Genomic DNA, 20,564 nt, shown 5'->3' with positions numbered 1-20,564 from the left:
TTTATGTGTTGTTCTTACCGAGTTCTTGAAATCAAGATCTGAAAGTAGTTCTAAAAAAAGAGTATTTGTCGTTCTTGTCCTCTTGTTTTCGACTAATCCCCGTCAAGTTGTTTATTACAAAAAGTTGGTCTTGTGACTCAAAAAAAAGAGAGATCCAAAAAATTATTGAAGTGTTTTTTTGGGAATATTATTTGTTGGATAGAAAATGCATCGGATTCTAGTTAAGAATGAATTATTCTATGGGGGAGGTGATATCACTAACGCGTAACTACTAAAACAGTTATTGATCATGCTCAGTGTACTGCATCTCATACAATCATGACTGTTCACATTTGGTAGCCTTAACAAAGCACGAAACCAATGTTATTTTTCAATCATGTTCGTGCACATAGTAGAGTTTTAAGCAGCTAAATCCCATCCAGTGCCCCCTACCGTCATTTGAGCAAGATATTTTCCTTTCCTTAACATAAGTTATACATATAGGTCCGCTGCATAATCAGGGAAGAAATATATTTATTACTATACAAGTAAGATCTGTTCAAGGACAACAACTAGCTGGAATTGGACACCTCGTAAAAATGTTGCTGCATTAACTTGTACAATGAATACAAATGACTGACAAAACTTCCGAAAACTAACATCATCATAACATATAAGCTTTCACACTAATTTTGAATTACAACCTCTGTATTCAATGAGCTTCAGATGTATGTATAGCACGCATTCCATTTACTTCCCAAAGGATGATATACAATGCACCTGGGTTTATGTATGCGCACATCTAGTCAAGCGGCAGAGTCATGGATTCTTATTTACACGTGCTTCTGACTATTCAACGATTAGCAGTTTCTTTACCAGTAGACTACGATAGTGATGAACAAATTGTACCATTCATTTTTCGCCTTTATGCTGCCGGTGAAGAACTAAAGCTGCTTCAGGTATTAGTTGGATGTTCCAAAATTATGCACACAATCCATCAGCTTAAATCAAAACCAGCATCAGCATTTATGGCATATAACAATTTCTGCTCCATCTGCTCCTTGCTGCATCATAAAGGAAATAACGGTTACTAGCAGTCTTTTCCGTCATAAAGAATAAATAAGGATGTACACTAACATCAGTTAAGTTAGAAGCACCATATCAAAGAAACTACTTCTTTGAAGTCGATACCACTCCAACTACATACTTATTTCTTTCGCTTTTGAAGTTCTAAGATTGTTTTGCGTATATGTAACAACAATAGATGTCACCGGAACAGGGCTAACCTTCTATATGGTGGAAGCTTTAAAAGATTCATGCAAGTAGCTGATGTCGGCAATCGATCAAGAGCTTCTTCGGAAGCATTCCCGCCCGCTCTAATCGGAAGGCAAAAATCAGAAGAAAAAAAGGATTGGAAACCAAATTGAGTAAACGCTTGGAACACAGACATCATATAAAAGAGTTAATCCAACCTTTGTATGCAGAACAAAGGCTCCAAATATCTAAATCCAAGCAAGGGTCCTCGTGAACACCCTGTCACAAACCTGGACCCAAAAGGGAAATGTTACATTGTTCATTGAACTCCTACAGAACATTACGGTAAACATTTCATAGTGCGTTTTGGAAATTTCTGACACAGCTCGAATACATCTTTTCTCCGTTAGGAGTCCAAAGATGCTACAACATAGATACTATGAGATAAGTCATTTTCATACATATTCATTTTTGCTCTCTAGGAGATGCTGAAGTCCAGGAGGTAGGATCAACACATTTAATAGAAAACTAAAGTTCTATTCAAAAGACAGGTCAAGCTGGTTTAATGCACTAAAGATCATTTAAGCAGATGCTTCGCTTATTCCAAAACAAAAATATAGTGAACCTATGGGTATCCAGAAAAGAAGGTAATTTATGCCAAAGATATTATCAAAAACAACAGCTGCTTATTCCTAAAGATGCTATTCAGAAAACAGATCATTCACAAGTTATAATGAGAAACTAAGAGAATCTCATAGGGGAAGACATAATGGTGCCCTTCACTTATTTCTTTTGGGCAAATTGTATCCATAATCAACATTCTTCTTTTTCTCAGCTTCAAAGAAAACCTACTTGTTTGCAGGCATCATTCATTGTCCAGGAAACAATCCACATCTTCAATCGTTAATAGTTTCCACAGACTTGGTCCAAAGAGAGTGAGCAAAAACAGAAGAATTCATAGAAATCCACATGGATCTCTATACGGAGCTCCATGTAGAAACTCCTAGCACTAATGACATGATTTGGACTTAGTTTTGTATGATTAAATGCTTTTCAATCAAAAGAGGAGTTCCATGAGAGTAAGTTGCTTTCTTGTAAATTTTCCAGCATTTGGTAGACACTGTAGAAACATTTTCCTAAATAATTTTCATGAACCAATCGCATTAAGCTCGTCACTGCTGCCACACTTAACTCATCTTTTCCTACCAAAAGCCTTTCCTCGCAAAACCCCAACCAATTCAAACTTTTGTACATCCGACTAATTATTCAATCGGACATATGGAAACAAGAAATTTTTTTACATTACGGACAGTTTACTTCAGACAAAAACACAACAAGAAAATCTGAGAAGATATAATAAGAGAGGAAAAAGGACCAAAAAACCACATGTTCCCCTTCCACCCCTTTTGTGCTAGCATACTTAGCTATTTCAATTAAGGACGTCTTCTCAAGTTAGTGGCTATACAGTGGGTGATCTTGTAAAAATTAAACAAACCTTTTCAGGCATCTGAGTTAAAGATCCATTGATTGAAAAATGTAAAGACAGTATCAAAGAAGCACCAAAACACTGCAATTAAAACAAACCTTTCAGACCTCAGAGACAGATATCCATCAGATGAAGAACAATCAAAGCATTTTACTCAGAGTCTATGTTGCTCGGACTCTTCAAAAATATTGACGGGTGCGTGTCGGATCCTCCAAAAGCGTGCGGCAACATTTTTGGAAGTTCGAGCAACATAGCTCAGAGTAATAAAGTGTTACACCTCACAGTATTACGACGATGTTACACCCCGTAGTAGTGTACATTGGAATTGCCGTAAGATAATTGACATCAGTTCAAGGACAAGATTATTTTGAGGTTATAAGTATTATGTGTTACATTTCGCGTTTTCGTACGTTAAAGTTTCGTCGTAAGTTAATCGACGTAGATTCGGGAATGAGATTATTTTTGAGGTTATAAGCATTCATGCTATTTATAACAGGCGATAAGTAAGTGCCGTGAAGGTTAGAGGGTACATCCGACTAATTATTCAATCGGACATATGGAAACAAGAATTTTTTTTACATTACGGACAGTTTACTTCGGACAAAAACACAACAAGAAAATCTGAGAAGATATAATAAGAGAGGAAAAAGGACCAAAAAACCACATGTTCCCCTTCCACCCCTTTTGTGCTAGCATACTTAGCTATTTCAATTAAGGACGTCTTCTCAAGTTAACAACAGTGGCTATACAGCGGGTGATCTTGTAAAAATTAAACAAACCTTTTCAGGCATCTGAGTTAAAGATCCATTGATTGAAAAATGTAAAGACAGTATCAAAGAAGCACCAAAACACTGCAATTAAAACAAACCTTTCAGACCTCAGAGACAGATATCCATCAGATGAAGAACAATCAAAGCATTTTACTCAGAGTCTATGTTGCTCGGACTCTTCAAAAATATTGACGGGTGCGTGTCGGATCCTCCAAAAGTGTGCGGCAACATTTTTGGAAGTTCGAGCAACATAGCTCAGAGTAATAAAGTGTTACACCTCACAGTATTACGACGATGTTACACCCCGTAGTAGTGTACGTTAGAATTGCCGTAAGATAATTGACATCAGTTCAAGCACAAAATTATTTTGAGGTTATAAGTATTATGTGTTACATTTCGCGTTTTCGTACGTTAAAGTTTCGTCGTAAGTTAATCGACGTAGATTCGGGAATGAGATTATTTTTGAGGTTATAAGCATTCATGCTATTTATAACAGGCGATAAGTAAGTGCCGTGAAGGTTAGAGGGTAAACGAATCAAAAAAAATGAGTTTCGTTGAAGGTTGTCAATTTGGGATAAAATATGGTCCAAGTTATAATATCCCGTATTTATGGACTAGTGTCATACAAGGTACCACATGACCATGATAGTAAGGTGTATAAAGTGTGTTAAAAGTGATTAGTATTTTAAGTAATTTGAGATAATTTTTAATTATTGGTTTAATGGAAGATTAGCAAGATAATTAGGAAGTTAATTAAGGAAATGGGTGGATAATTATTGGATAGGCTTGATAAGCCCCCAACGTGGCAGCAAACTATGCCCTTATAATGATTCTTAAATCACAAAACAAGGTGGCACAATTGGAGGAACTTTTGGCTAAGTCATCACCTAAGTGGGGCCCACACCCACTAAGGTAAAAGACTTCTCAAAATCACAAAGAGTAATGTTTATATCTAATCTATATAGCAACATGATTTGCTTGAGAGATGCTTATATCATATGGAATGGCAACGTGATTTTGCTTCAACCAAATTTCATACTACCTCCGTTCCAGTTTATATGAACCTATTTCCTTTTTGGTCCGCTCCAAAAAGAATGACGCCTTTCTAAATTTGAAAATAATTTTGCTTAAACTTACAATTCTACCCTTAATGAGAAGCTTTTATAACCACACAAATACACTGGGCCCCTTTATGAATTGTTTAGGACCACAAATTCCAAAAGTCTTTATTTTTTCTTAAACTCCGTGCCCAGTCAAACAGATTCACATAAATTGGAACGGAGGGAGTACAAGATTATGTAATAACAGCGTGAGATGTAATTCTAAGAGAACATGGTACAATTTTTCTCAAGAATATCATACGATTTTCCCCTACTTCGATCTCACCGTTACGTGTTTTATCGCGATTGACGTGTGTTAGAGGGATTGTCAAGAGAATCGGCTCAGGTATGTTAAGGCTATCCCTTCTTTATTTTTGGCATGATTCATAAGATACAAACGAAACGAGTAAACGCACAGCTTTCATAAATGACTCTATTCATAGAAGCACTAGGGGTGTCTATGTTCTTGATTCCCCATGTGAATTATTCTTATATCTCATGTTCATGGGTGTCAGAAAAATACGTAGGTTTATCCGAAAGACATATTGATTTTATGACATTCCGAGAAATCTTATTAACGTATTTCTTATGCATTTCATTCATTTATACATGTACATTGACCCATGACCAGATGACGTAATATACGCGTATATTAAATGTATATGGGATATGGGAAAAGATTACGGCGTTATATACGCACCACCACCTGATCAGCTGGTATATGTTGATGATTTTGCCCACAGTGGCCGAGATGATATGATGGGATGCCCTCAGAGGCTTGATGATGTTATGTACGCATATACCTATGCATGATATGACATTTATACGCATATGCACAACATTATAAATATTAAACGATTCACAGAGCTATTCAGACTTACATGTTGAGTCTTTTACTCCATGTGTCTCTTATGTCTTTTATTTACTGATTTTCATTCCTTACATACTCGGTACATTATTTGTATTGACGTCCTTTTACCTGGGGACGCTGCGTTTCATGCCCGCAGATCCCAATAGACAGGTTGAGAGTCCTCCAAGTAGGCTATCAGCCCAGCGGAAGGTGTTGGTGTGCTCCATTTGCTCCAGAGTTGCTTATTTGGTCAGTATGATTTGGACATGTATTGATTGGTATGGCGAGGCCCTGTCCCGACCTTTATGGTATTTATCTACTCTTAGAGGCTTGTAGACAGATGTCATGTATATGGATACTTGTATGGCCTTGTCGGCCTATGTTTTGAGTATATAAAGGATCGTGCCGGCCTTATAGGTCCGTATGTCATATGTATAAGTCGGTATATCATGTTGGGTCATCCTATGTCGAGTATTTCCTCATGTCTTATTCTAGTTGTCTCACCACAGTCTTTCCATCTCATTTACCTATAATAGTATGATACGAAAAGATACGTTACGTTGGTACTCGGTTGAGTAAGGTACCGGGTGCCCGTCGCGGCCCATCGGTTTGGGTCGTGACAAAAGTAGTATCAGAGCAGTTCCGTCCTAGGGAGTCTACAAGCCGTGTCTAGTAGAGTCTTGTTTATGGGTGTGTTGTGCACCACACTTATAAGCAGGAGGCTACAGGGCATTTAGGACTGTCACTCTTTCTTCTTACTCTAAATCGTGTGGTAGAGCTCAGTTGTAAGAACTCAATTTTCTAAACCCTATCTTATTCATAATACGACGATGCCTATATCTCAAAAGACGGTTGATAAGAGATTGCATGTGGTAGTGGAAGAGTTGAGTTAGAGGAACTCGATTTTGCGAATGATGGATAAAGGTGAGGTTTTCAACACAACATGTGTGTACTAAGACGTGTAAGCCTCTTGATAAGGAGCCTTAAGGCAGGAATATATATCCACCCATATGGTGAAAGCAATGAGAGATTCAGAAGGTAGATACAAGTTTCAACAAGTAAAAGAAGTAAGGTGAAGAAGGGTACGAGGCACCCAGTTAATGAAGATTATCAGTATTTACAATTCAAGCAGAGAAATATAAGCATTTTGAATTACCTTCAACAGTAACAGATGTATGTACAATCGGCCACACCCATCTCAGTTATGCCCTATGGGAGCTAACAGATATGGTTTAAGAGAAGGACGGGATATCAGGATCCCGCTGGGGTTAGAGTAACCCAAAATGATGGATGGATTGTTTGCGTTAGTTGACATTTCCGAAGGATATTGCAAATGTACTAATAGATCTCCTTGTGAGACACCCAGATGGTGCACTCTAGAATAGTATAGCTAGATATGAATACTAGAATGTTCAAAGATAGGCACTGAAAGCCTGGAAGGGATAAATATTACCTTAGTGTGGCTCCTGTCCCTAGTAGAGCGAGGATGTTAGGCAACCCGAAGAGCCAGGGGATAGGGCAAGGGGAGCTAAAAGCAAAAGAATGTCTTGTTAAAGTTTTCAGAATAAAGTGATAGACAGAAATATTAGCAGGAAAATAAGAAGAGAGATAATGAAGCATTATGAGTAAGATGTGATACATGGATGACAACGGTAGATCAAAAAGATAAGATGACAGTATTACAGAGTCTATGGTCAAGGGAAGGAAAAGACGAGAGATGACAGGCCTTGAGACAACAAAAGAGTATAGGCCATAAAATCATATCCTCATTTCGAGATACAAGTTCGTGACTCTAACATGATTACCAAAAGGAAAAGTTAGACCCCAGAGTAATAGAAATCAGTATGGACTGGTGAACAAGATAAACTAAACATGAATTAGGGACTGAGTGATTTGATAATAGTCAGCATCATGAGAAATTCAGAGATTGCGTTCCGGCGATAATAGAATGGACGACAGAAGAATAACCTTTAAAGGTCATTCAGGAAGACGCTTCCCTAAAGCAAGCAATGTGAGCAAGGTTAAGCTTAAGGGACTGTGTGTGCCAGTTACACTAGGTGTCTCCCTCGTGAGTAAGGAATTTTGTTATCCTTGGTACAGAAGGATTACCGCAAGGCGAGTAAGGGTTGTCGATGATGTGAAAAGACGCCAAAGATAAAGAGGTAAAACATCTATAGGTAGATTGTCGTAGAGCTAAATCATAATACTCCCCTAAAGGGGGGAATATGGAGTGATGTGGCAAATCAGAGTTAAGTGGTTCTAGTAACAATGGAATGATAAAGGAAGAATGCGATAAAAATGAGAAAGGGATGAGATTGCACTTATTCAAATCCTACAGATATGCTACGATTTCAGAACATTATGCAAATACGACGTCAAGGAAAGGAAGTAAGGTTTCTTGCCCGAGATGTTAGTAATAAATAAGGAGCCAGTGCGAGAGGTAAGTTAAGACAAAGGAAATAACCCAAGAAAGATTACGCGGAATATTGATATGAGAATGGGCCAACGAATAGTTAGCAGTTGATTCAGGAAGAGCCTAGTTATGGCTAGACAAGAGGATACAAACAAATCAACAGATCGTGCAAGATAAACATAGTGAATCCAGTCTCGCAGATAATGATATCGTGATCCTTGAGAAATACTCAGATAAGAGTTGGGGTAGTTAAAGGTACCGTATGAGTGTTGCGGAAATAAAAGAGAGTACCACTGGGAAGACAGTCAAAATATCAGTTCAGGAGCAACCCTACAAGCATAAGGGCGTGGAAGTAAGTAATTACGGATAATTATAGGCGAGGAGGGACATCAAAAAATTCCGTCGAGTATACGATGTAATAAGCTCGCAACTTTACAAGAGTCAGAGGGTCCTCCCTAAGTACTACAATGAAAGACTAGCTGAGGAAATAAGGAAGAAGGCTTCAACCTAAGCATAGTAACTTGAAGAAAAAATGGTCATGTAAAAACAGTCTCACTACAACATTGTATGCACGCAACAAGGGGTAAGGTTACGGCGTTATATACGCACCACCACCTGATCAGCTGGTATATGTTGATGATTTTGCCCACAGTGGCCGAGATGATATGATGGGATGCCCTCAGAGGCTTGATGATGTTATGTACGCATATACCTATGCATGATATGACATTTATATGCATATGCACAACATTATAAATATTAAACGATTCACAGAGCTATTCAGACTTACATGTTGAGTCTTTTACTCCATGTTTCTCTCATGTCTTTTATTCACTGATTTTCATTCCTTACATACTCGGTACATTATTTGTATTGACGTCCCTTTTGCCCGGGGACGCTGCGTTTCATGCCCGCAGGTCCCGATAGACAGGTTGAGAGTCCTCCAAGTAGGCTATCAGCTCAGCGGAAGGTGTTGTGCGCTCCATTTGCTCTGGAGTTACTTATTTGGTCAGTATGATTTGGACTTATATTGATTGGTATGGCGGGGCCCTGTACCGACCTTTATGGTATTTATCTACTCTTAGAGGTTTGTAGATAGATATCATGTATATGGATACTTGTATGGACTTGTCGGCCTATGTTTCGAGTATATAAAGGATTGTGCCGGCCTTATAGGTCTGTATGTCATATGTATAAGTCGGTACATTGTGTTGGGTCATCCTATGTCGAGTATTTCCTCATGTCTTATTCTAGCTGTCTCACGACAGTCTTTCCATCTCATTTACCTATAATAGTATTGTTAGTTTACAGCTATGTATATAACCACATTGGAATAGGAGTAGTATGTCGTTATATAGTATAACTATAAATAAAGACCTCTTGTATTGTATTGAATATCCAATATCAATAATGTATTTTCTCCCGTGCTTTCTCACATGGTATCAGAGCAATTGTGAGAGATTTATCGCTGTGCATAAATTCTAGCGATTCCGGGAAGAGAAATCAGTCAGCGGAAGTCTTTTTCCGGCGACTCTTTTTAAGGTTGTTTTGCGTCTGCTTCGTCTCCGTCAGTGTTGTGCAAAATTCAACACTACCACAAGAGTCTTCACTGTCCGGCGACCAAACCCCAGTGAAAATCTCCGGCAGCAGCCTCCTCACGCGTCTCCACGCGCCACCAGAAGCTCACGCACCGGCGCATACAACCACTTCCAGCTATTTTTTGAAAAACTTCCTTCTAAACAGTTGGGTCGCCTGGTAATTCCGATCCTACCCCTACTGTGTTCATTTCATTCCGACCACTTTGAGTTTTTTCCGGCAGCTACAGTACTATTCCGACAGCTACAGTAAGATTCCAGCAGCTACAGTATTTCCTTATTCTGTTTCTGTGTTCCCTTAATTTGTTTCAGTGAATTACAGTTGATTCTTTCTCTTATTTGGTAATAATTAGCAACGATGTCTTTGGGATTTGATGCTTTTGGGTCTAGATACATGAGTTCTGGAAGCTCTAGTGCTATTATTATCTCGGAACCTTTAATGGGAGGTTCAAACTACTTAGCTTGGGCTTCATCTGTCGAGTTGTGGTGTAGAGGCCAAGGTGTTCAAGATCATCTAATCAAACAGTCTAGCGAAGGAGATGAAAAGGCAATAGCACTTTGGGCAAAGATCGATGCTCAGTTATGTAGCATCTTGTGGCAATCTATTGATTCCAAGTTGATGCCCTTGTTTCGTCCATTCCAGACATGTTATTTGATTTGGGCAAAGGCACGCAACTTATACACTAATGACATATCTCGCTTCTATGATGTGATATCGCGGATGATAAACTTAAAGAAGCATGAATTAGATATGTCTACTTACTTGGGTCAAGTACAGGCAGTCATGGAGGAATTTGAGAAGTTGATGTCAGTTTCTGCTAGTATTGAAAAACAACAAGAGCAGCGACAGAAGATGTTTCTCGTTCTTACCCTCGCTGGACTTCCTAATGATCTTGATTCAGTACGCGACCAGATTTTAGCTAGTCCGACTGTCCCGGCAGTTGATGAATTATTCTCTCGATTACTCCGCCTTGCTGCAGCACCAAGTCACCCAGCGATCTCATCACAGATACTTAATTCCTCTGTTCTTGCATCCCAGACAGTGGATGTTCTGGCATCTCAAACTATGGAGCATAGACGAGGAGGAAGTCGTTTTGGAAGATCTAGACCCAAGTGTTCTTATTGTCACAAACTTTGTAGCAATATCTCCTGAAAGTATCTTTTCTCTGACGAAGTGACAATCAATCTCAATGTGTTTAGCTCTCTCATGAAGGGCAGCTTGATTATCGCACACAAGTTCCATCCGACTGATTTTACCAAATTTAAACTCCTTGAGCAATTGTTTGGTCCAGACTAACTCACATGTTGCCATAACCATTGCTCGATATTCTGCTTCTGCACTAGACCGAGCAACTATATTCTGTTTATTGCTCTTCCAGGACACCAAATTGCCTCTTACTAAAACACAATATCCAGATAGAACGTCTATCAGAAGGTGATCCTGCCCAATCAGCATCTGAGTATCCAACGATCTACTCATGACCTCGATCCTCAAACAGCAACCCTTTGCCAGGAGCCGATTTTATATACCGAATAATGCGGACAACTGCATCCCAATGACTATCACAGGGAGAATTCATAAACTGACTTACAACACTCACAGGATAAGAAATGTCGGGTCTCGTCACTGTGAGATAATTTAATTTTCCAACCAGCCGCCTATCGCTTGCAGGATCGCTAAGCGGCTCCCCCTGTCCTGGCAGAAGTTTAGAATTCGGATCCATCGGAGTGTCAACAGGTCTGCAACCTATCATCCCTTTCTCCTCAAGAATGTCTAAAGCATATTTTTTTTGAGAAATAACAATACCTGAGCTAGACTGGGCAACCTCAATGCCTAGAAAGTACTTCAATCTGCCTAGATCCTTAGTAGGAAGTGCTGGAAGAGATGCTGCTTCAGATTGGTAATGTCATCCTGATCATTGCCAGTAATAACAATATCATAAACATAGACTACCAGATAAATACAGAGACTTAAAACAGAGTGCCGATAAAACACAGAGTGATCAGCTTCACTACGAGTCATACCAAACTCCTGGATAACCGTGCTGAACTTACCAAACCAGGCTCGAGGAGACTGCTTTAGACCATAAAGTGACCGACGCAAGCGACATACAAGGCCACGAGACTCCCCCTTAGCAACAAAACCAGGTGGTTGCTCCATATAAACCTCATCCTCAAGATCACTGTGAAGAAAGGCATTCTTAATGTCCAGCTGATAGAGGGGCCAATGACGAACCGCAGCCATGGATAGAAAAAGGCGGACTGAAGCCACTTTAGCCACGGGAGAGAAGGTATCACTGTAATCGAGCCCAAATATCTGAGTATATCCTTTGGCAACAAGACGGGCCTTAAGTCGATCAATCTGGCCATCGGGACCAACTTTGACTGCATAAACCCAACGACAACCCACGGTAGATTTACCTGAGAAGAGAGGAACAAGCTCCCAAGTACCACTTGTATGTAAAGCAGACATCTCGTCACTCATAGCCTGTCGCCATCCTGGATGAGACAACGCTTCACCTGTAGATTTAGGGATGGAAATCGATGACAAAGAAGATATAAAAGCATAATGGGGAGATGACAGACGATGATAACTCAAATCGACATAATGGGGAGATACAATCGGTGTACTAGGAGCAGGGTCCGCAGTAGGAGCACGGTCAGGTGCAGGACGAGAACCAGTTGGGCCTGATGTAGGGCGCGAACGACGATGATAAGTCAAGAGTGGCGTTCCTGTGGCTGGGGAACTAAGAGGAACAACACTAGACTCCTCAACGGTTGGTATGAGTGAAACCTGAAGGTGGATGAGGAGCTACAGTAAACTCCTCAAAGGTCGGTATAGGTAAGACCTTAGATATATCATGGTGGTCAGCAGAAGTAAAGAAAGGTTTAGACTCAAAAAATGTGACGTCAGCTGACATAAGGTACCTACGAAGATCTAGAGAGTAACAACGATATCCCTTCTGAACATGAGAATAACCAAGGAAGACACACTTGAGAGCACGAGGAGCAACTTATCTTTCCCAGGGGCTAAGTTATGAACAAAACACGTGCTCCCAAAAAACACGGGCTGGAAGAGAGTATAAGGGTGACTGGGGAAACAATACTGAATGCGGAATCTGATCCTTGATGGGAGATGAAGGCGTCCGATTAATCAAATAACAAGTTGTGAGAACTGCATCGCCCCAAAAACGCAAGGAACACGAGATTCAATTAGAAATGTGCGAGCAGTCTCAATAAGGTGCCTATTCTTTCTCTCAACAACCCCATTTTGCTGAGGGGTATAAGGACAAGATGTCTGATGAATAATTCCTTGAGAAGTCATAAACTGCTGAAACTGAGAAGATAAATATTCTAAGGCATTATTACTGCAAAAAATGCGAATAAAAACACCAAATTGGTTTTTGATTTCAGCACAGAAATTCTGGAATATAGAAAATAACTCAGAACGATCTTTCATTAAGAAAAGCCAAGTACATCTTGAATAATCATCAATGAAACTAACAAAATAACGAAATCCCAAGGTTGAACTGACTCTACTAGGACCCCATATATCAGAATGAACTAAGGAGAAGACAGACTCTGCATGACTCTCAACACTACGCGAAAAGGAGGCTTGGGTATGTTTCCCAAGCTGACACGACTCACAATCTAATGTAGACAAACTAGATAAACTAGGCACCATCTTCTAAAGTTTGGATAAACTCGGATGTCCTAAACGTCTGTGGATTAGATCTGGAGGATCTGTAACTAGACATGTTGTGGAAGGACTGGGAGAGTTAAGGTAATAAAGGCCTTCTGATTCACGTCCTGTACCAATTGTCTGTCCCGTACTGCGGTCCTACATACTCGCTACATTATTTGTACTGACGTCCCTTTTGCCTGGGGACGCAGCGTTTCATGCCCGCAGGTCCCGATAGACAGGTTGAGAGTCCTCCAAGTAGGCTATCAGCTCAGCGGAAGGTGTTGTTGCGCTCCATTTGCTCCGGAGTTTCTTATTTGGTCAGTATGATTTGGACATGTATTGATTGGTATGGCAGGCCCTGTCCCGACCTTTATGGTATTTATCTACTCTTAGAGGCTTATAGACAGATGTCATGTATATGGATACTTGTATGGCCTTGTCGGCCTATGTTTTGAGTATATAAAGGATCGTGCCGGCCTTATAGGCCCGTATGTCATATGTATAAGTCGGTACATCATGTTGGGTCATCCTATGTCGAGTATTTTCTCATGTTTTATTCTAGTTATCTCACGACAGCCTTTCCGGCTCATTTACCTATAATAATATGATACGAAAAGATACGTTACGTTGGTACTCGGTTGTGTAAGGTACCGGGTGCCCGTCGCGGCCCATCGGTTTGGGTCGTGACATTAAGAAATGCCAATTCACTTCCCAAATTCATGTTTACCAGGTAGGGACATACTATTTACCACAACATCATGTTTAAAGATGGCAGCAAAGAAACACATAAAGTGCCAGACATCTTATTTCATCCTAATATCAAGTTACTTAAACTATATCCTATGGGCCATTTAAACCAGATTAGCTTTAGCAGTATTAGCAGTTCCCTGTTACCGAACAACAATGAATCAGAAACATATGAGAAGGGTAATACTTACTTAAGAAATTTCCTCTGATTTTCCAGAGAAAAGCTTTTCACAACCCCCCAGAACATATCGACAATGTAATGTTCCTGTGAGGAGTACTTCAGTTAGCCATGCACAGCAAAAGGGCGTACTTCAAAATATAAAAAGATCTGAAAGCATTTATCTGACGAAACAACAATATAGCTCATTAACCTAAACGATTGTTATTTATGCTCAGCTTCTTGATAATTAGAGTCTAGCTTTATTTCAAGGTACATGGGCAGCTTAAAACCCAATCAAACATGACCTAGACCTATCAAAAGAATCATCCATGACCTAATATAGTCGAGAAGACCCTAAAATCCATAAGCGTTAATAGTTTCATTATCTATAGGAAGAAGAATAATAGTCATTTGTTTTTTGCATTACTCTTTCGCAAGCGATCTATCACAAACAATATATGGACTGTTTGAGGAGATTTTGCCGCTCCTAACTTGAAGACTTTTTAAACATTACTTATTGATCTTTGGTCAAGATTCTATAGAGGGGGGACTTGTTGACTGTGCTACAGTAGAATGTTGAAGATTGTTCTCTTTCAGAACACCATAAACGGGACGGAGTTTCTTCTCCACTATGTAGTGTAAGGTTATGGACTCATGATTTGACTTATCCAGTGAGTTGGAAAGTGTGAGAGTTTAAGGCATGGGAAGAAAGAATTTCTTGTATTCATTTGAGTCTTATATTAGCTCTATTTATATAGGGTGTTTACATAACACTAAACCCTTCTCTACAATGTGGGAGACTATACAAACTACTATACATACTAACTCTCTAACACTCCCCCTCAAGCCGGTGCATATAAATCATATGTACCGAGCTTGTTACATATGTAACTAATATGAGGGACTTGGTGAAAATATCTGCAAGATGTTTAACTTCACAAATTTTATAACAATATCTCCAGAGAGTATCTTTTCTCCAATGAAGTGATAGTCAATCTCAATTTGTTTAGTCCTCTCATGGAACACTGAATTAGACACAATATGAAGGGCGGCTTGATTATCACACACAAGTTCCATCTAACTGTTTGCTAGTAATAACAATATCATCAACATAAACCATCAGATAAATACACAGATTAGGAGCAGAATGCCGATAAAACACAGAGTGATCAGTTTCACTACGAGTCATGCCGACTCATGAATAACTGTGTTGAACTTACCAAACCAGGCTCGAGGAGACTGTTTCAAACCATAACATGACCTATGCAACACAAGACCACGAGACCCCCCCCCCCCATAGTAACAAAACGAGGTGGTTGCTCCATATAAACTGCATCCTCTAGATCACCATAGAGAAAAGCATTCTTAATGTCCAACTGATAAAGAGGTCAATCACGAACACCAACCATGGATAAAAAAAGGCAAACAAATTCTACTTTAGCCATGGGAGAGAAAGTATCATTGTAATCAAAACCCAAATATCTGAGTATAACCTTTTGCAACAAGACAAGCCTTAACCCAAATATCTGAGTATAACCTTTTGCAACAAGACAAGCCTTAAGTTGATCAACTTGGCCGGCCGGGCCAACTGCGACGGCATGAACCCAACAATAACCAACAGGACAGGCTCCCAAGTACCACTCGCATGCCTGTCGTATTCCTAGATGATATAGTGCTTCACTTGTAGACTTAGGGATGGAAAGAGCGAACAAAGACGATACAAAATCATAACGGGGTGATAACAGCCGATGATAACTTAAGCCGACATAGTAGGGATTGGGATTAAGAGCGATTGAATACCTTTTCGAAGTGCAATGGTAGACTAGAAGGAGACAAATCTGCAGTAGGTGAAGGATCCAATGCAGGATGTGAATCATGTGGATATGTTGTTGGACGTTGACGGTGATGAAAAGTCAGGAGTGCTAAAACTATAGAAGATTGAACTAGACCTGTAGATGATGGAATTGGAGTTATAGGTGATGGGAGTTGAGTTGTAAGTGGTGGAGTTGGAGCTGGAGTTGTAGGTGACGGAATTGGAGTTGTAGGTGGTGGAGCTGGAGCTGTAGAGGACGATTAAGGGGTGATAGTGATTGAAATTTGAATCTCCAAAAGATGGAACCGGTAACACCTCAGAAATGTCTAACTGATCACCTGGACCTGAAGTATGACTGGGTTTCAAAGAAGGTAACATCACCAGAATTAAGGCACCGCTTGAGGTCAGGTGAATAGCATTAGTATCCCTTTTGCGTTCTCGAGTACCCTAATAAAATGAACTTAAGAGCACAGGGAGCTAACTTATCTTTTCTTGGATTAAGGTTTTGGATGAAACACGTGCTCCCAAAGACACGGGTGGAAGAGAGAACAAAGGTGAGTTTAGAAACAAGACAGATAATGGAACTTCATTCTAGATAGCTGAGAATGACATACGATTAATAAGATAACAAGATTTGAGAACTACATCCTACGGAACTGAGATTGTATGAGCAAGGTACGAGCAATCTCAATGAGACACCTATTCTTCCTTTTAGCTACCCTATTTTGTTGCGATATGGACAAGATGTTTCATAAATCATCCCATGAGAGTTCACAAACTACTGAAATGGAAAAGACAAATACTCTGGGGCATTATCACTACGAAATGTGCGGATAGAAACCCCAAATTGATTTTGGATTTCAGCGTGAAAGGTCTGACAAATAGAAAACAACTCAGATTGATTTTTTATCAAGAATATCCAAGTCCACCTGGAATAATCATCAAAGAAATTAACAAAGTAGCGAAATCCCAAGGTAGAACTGACTCGTCTAGGATCCAAACATCTGAATGGACTAAAGTGAAAGGTGACTCTATCCGATTATCAGGACTCCGAAGGAAATTTGAGCGAGTATGCTTACCGAGCTGCCATGACTCACACCCTAAAGTAGACAAGTGAGACAAACCGGGTACCATTTTCTGAAGTTTTGATAAACTTGGATGTCCCAATCATTTATGTAATAAATCTAGTGAATCAAGACAAGCTGTTGAAGGAGGACAAGATATGAGTCCATGTGATTTAGCAAGGATAAGGTAATAAAGTATATTTGATTCACTTCTGGTACCAATGATCCGTTCCGTACTGCATTCATGTATAAAAACAAAGTCATCAAGAAATAGAACAGACACTTTAAGTGATTTGGATAAGCGACTAATAGATATTAGATTAAAAAGACTACCAGGAACATAAAGAACTTAATTCAGAGATAAGGAAGGAAGTCGACTAGCTTGACCTATTCCGGTTGCCATGGTTTGAGATCCATTGGCCATTGTGACTGTTGGAAGTGATTGAGATCAAGAAATAGTAGTGATTTGTTACCAGAAATATAATCAGATGCACATGAATCAATGACCCAACTACTGGAAGAACAAGATTGACAGACACAAGTCACGCTATTACCTGTTTGGGCAATCGAAGCTATCTAAGAGGATGTCTGCTTTCGGGCTTTATATTGAAGTAACTAAATATAATCCGATAAAAAAACCATCCAAGTAGTTTCCATCTCGCTGCAACCGAATTTCAAATATCTTCCAGAAAGTCAAGTAAGCTCAAAAAGATGGCTGGAAAATGTCTGAACTTGCCTGAAAAAATCACTCGGCAACTATTGCCTTGTTGGAATTTACTCAGATTTGATTGAAATAGAGTCTGATTTTCCAAGTGTGCTCAGACATGACTTGTGAGCCCTTATCTGACTCCCAATGTAGAAAATCCAAGAAAGAGAACTCGCTGAAAAGGAGAACTACGCCGGAATCTGACTGGTACGCAGGAACCCTAGTTCTGGTTGTCAAAATATTCAGAAAATATGATAGGTAGTAGTCTTGGAATGAAGAGGCGAGTCTCACTGAAGAAAGAAACTTGTCGGAAAGTGGCTGGAGCGCTTCTCATGCACCGGCACATGAACAGTTCCTGCCGAAAAATCTTCTCTGGTCAGCACATGAAGGCGCGTGGAAGGTCAGACGGCATCGGAATTGACTGGGGTTTTGTCGCCTGAAGACGCTTAACATGGTGGTGGTGCTGGTTTATGCACAACACTCACGAAATTAGAAGATAACTAAAAAAACAGACTCACAGTCGCCGAAAATTGCACGACGGCGAGGTCTTTCTTCCCGAATGTTGCTGGAATGATGCACAATTATAATTTTCTCACTAATTCTTTGATACCATGTGAGAGTTTAAGACATGGGAATAAAGCATTTCTTGTATTCATTTATGTCTTACATTAGCCCTAAGGGTGTTTACATAGAGTGAGAAAGCACGGGAGAAAATATATTATTGATATGTTAACTATAATACAAGTACCCTTATTTATAACAATACACAATACCTACACTACTCATATTCCATGTAGGACTACATTTATTTACACAACGGCTAACTAACTAACACTCCCCCTCAAGCCGATGCATACAAATCATATGTATCGAGCTTGTTACATATATAATCAATATGAGGACCAATAAGGGACTTGGTGAGAATATCTGCAAGCTGATCATTCGACGTCACAAACTTTGTAGCAATTTCTCCTAAGAGTATCTTTTCTTTGAGAAAGTGACAGTCAATATCAATGTGTTTCGTTCTCTCATGGAACACCGAATTTGATGCAATATGAAGGGCAGCTTGATTATCGCAAACATGTTTCATCTGGCTGATTTCACCAAATTTTAACTCCTTGAGCAATTATTTGATCCAGACTAGCTCACATGTTGCCATAGCCATTGCTCGATATTTTGTTTCTACACTAGACCGAGCTAACTACATTCTGTTTCTTGCTCTTCCAAGACACCAAATTGCCTCCTACTAAAACACAATATCCAGACGTCTATCAGAAGGTGATCCTGCCCAATCAGTATCTGAGTATCCAACGATCTGCTCATTAACTCGATCCTCAAACAATAACCCTTTGCCTGGGGCCGATTTTATATACCAACGAATGCGGACAACTGCATCCCAATGACTATCACAGGGAGAATCCATAAACTGACTTACAACACTCACAGGAAAAGAAATGTCGGGTCTAGTCACTGTGAGATAATTTAATTTACCAACCAGCCGCCTATGGGGATGACAGACGATGATAACTTAAACCGACATAATGGGGATTAGGGTTAAGTGTGGTCCGTATACCTTTCCTAAGTGCAATCGGTGTACTAGGAAGAGACAAGTCCGCAGTAGGAGCAGGGTCAAGTGCAGGACGAGAATCAACTGGGCCTGATGCTGGATGCAGACGACGATGATAAGTCAAGAGTGGTGTTCCTGTGGCTGGGGATCTAGGACGAGCAACACTAGACTCCTCAACGGTTGGTATGGGTAGTAAACTCCTCAAAGGTCAGTATAGGTAAGACCTTAGATATATCATAGTGGCCAAAAGAGGTAAAGAAACGTTTAGACTCAAAAAATGTGACGTCAGCTGACATAAGGTACCTACGAAGATTAGGTGAATAACAACGATATCCCTTCTGAACACAAGAATAACCAAGGAAGACACACTTGAGAGCACGAGGAGCTAACTTATCTTTCCCAGGGGCTAAGTTATGAACGAAACATGTGCTCCCAAAAACACGAACGGGAAGAGAGTATAAGGGTGACTGGGGAAATAATACTGAATAAGGAATCTGATCCTGGATGGAAGATGAAGGCATCCGATTAATCAAATAACAAGCTGTGAGAACTGCATCGCCTAAAAATCGCAACGGAACACGAGATTCAATGAGAAGTGTGCGAGCAGTCTCAATAAGGTGCCTATTCTTTCTCTCTGCAACCCCATTTTGCTGAGGGGTATAAGGACAAGATGTCTGATGAATAATTCCTTGAGATGTCATAAACTGTTGAAACTGAGAGGATAAATATTCTAAGGTATTACCACTGCGAAAAGTGGGAATAAAAACACCAAATTGATTTTTGATTTCAGCACAAAATTCTAGAATATAGAAAATAACTCATAACAATCTTTCATTAAGAAAAGCCAAGTACATCTTGAATAATCATCAATAAAACTAACAAAATAATGAAATCCCAAGGTTGGACTGACTCTACTAGGACCCCATATATCAGAATGAACCAAGGAGAAGACAGATTCTGCATGACTCTCAACACTACGCGAAAAGAAGGCTTGGATATGTTTCCCAAGTTGACACGACTCACAATCTAATGTAGACAAACTAGATAAACTAGCCACCATCTTTTGAAGCTTGGATAAACTCGGATGTCCTAAACGTCTGTGAATTAGGTTTGGAGAATCTGTAACTAGACATGTTGTAGAAGGATTGAGTGAGTTAAGATAGTAAAGCCCTTCTGATTCACGCCCTGTGCCAATCGTCTGTCATGTATTGCGGTCCTGTATAATAAAAAAATTATCAATAAAATAAATACCACAATGGAGGGCGCGAGTCAAACGCCTAACAGATGCAAGACTAAAAGGACAGCCAAGGACATAAAGAACGGAATCTAGAGTGACAGAAGATAGGGGATTAGCTTGTCCAACTCCTTTTGCTTT

The 20,564-nt window shown here is 39.8% G+C and overlaps 1 protein-coding gene across 5 annotated transcripts in view; it reads right to left on the bottom strand.

Moving 5' to 3' along the window:
* Positions 1–493: 493 nt before the first annotated feature.
* Positions 494–20,564, bottom strand: part of LOC107792520 (E3 ubiquitin-protein ligase UPL6) — a 76,437-nt gene continuing 56,366 nt past the window's right edge. For 3 of the 5 annotated variants that reach the window (XM_075229589.1, XM_075229590.1, XM_075229592.1), the window contains 4 exons: positions 14,071–14,144; positions 1,452–1,523; positions 1,266–1,355; positions 562–1,043 (listed from right to left, as the gene is read on the bottom strand). In XM_075229589.1, coding sequence (XP_075085690.1) covers positions 977–1,043; positions 1,266–1,355; positions 1,452–1,523; positions 14,071–14,144 — 303 coding nt within the window. In that variant the 3' untranslated portion in view covers positions 562–976. Of the gene's footprint in view, positions 1,044–1,265; positions 1,356–1,451; positions 1,524–14,070; positions 14,145–20,564 lie in introns of all 5 variants that reach the window. The other 2 variants (XR_012698675.1, XM_075229591.1) reach the window with 2 other exon arrangements.

The sequence above is a fragment of the Nicotiana tabacum genome, chromosome 14 (assembly GCF_000715075.1).
Source record: "Nicotiana tabacum cultivar K326 chromosome 14, ASM71507v2, whole genome shotgun sequence".
NCBI lineage: Eukaryota > Viridiplantae > Streptophyta > Magnoliopsida > Solanales > Solanaceae > Nicotiana > Nicotiana tabacum.
The sequence above is the reverse complement of the archived record's forward strand: the minus strand, read 5'-3'. Positions and strand labels throughout refer to the sequence as shown.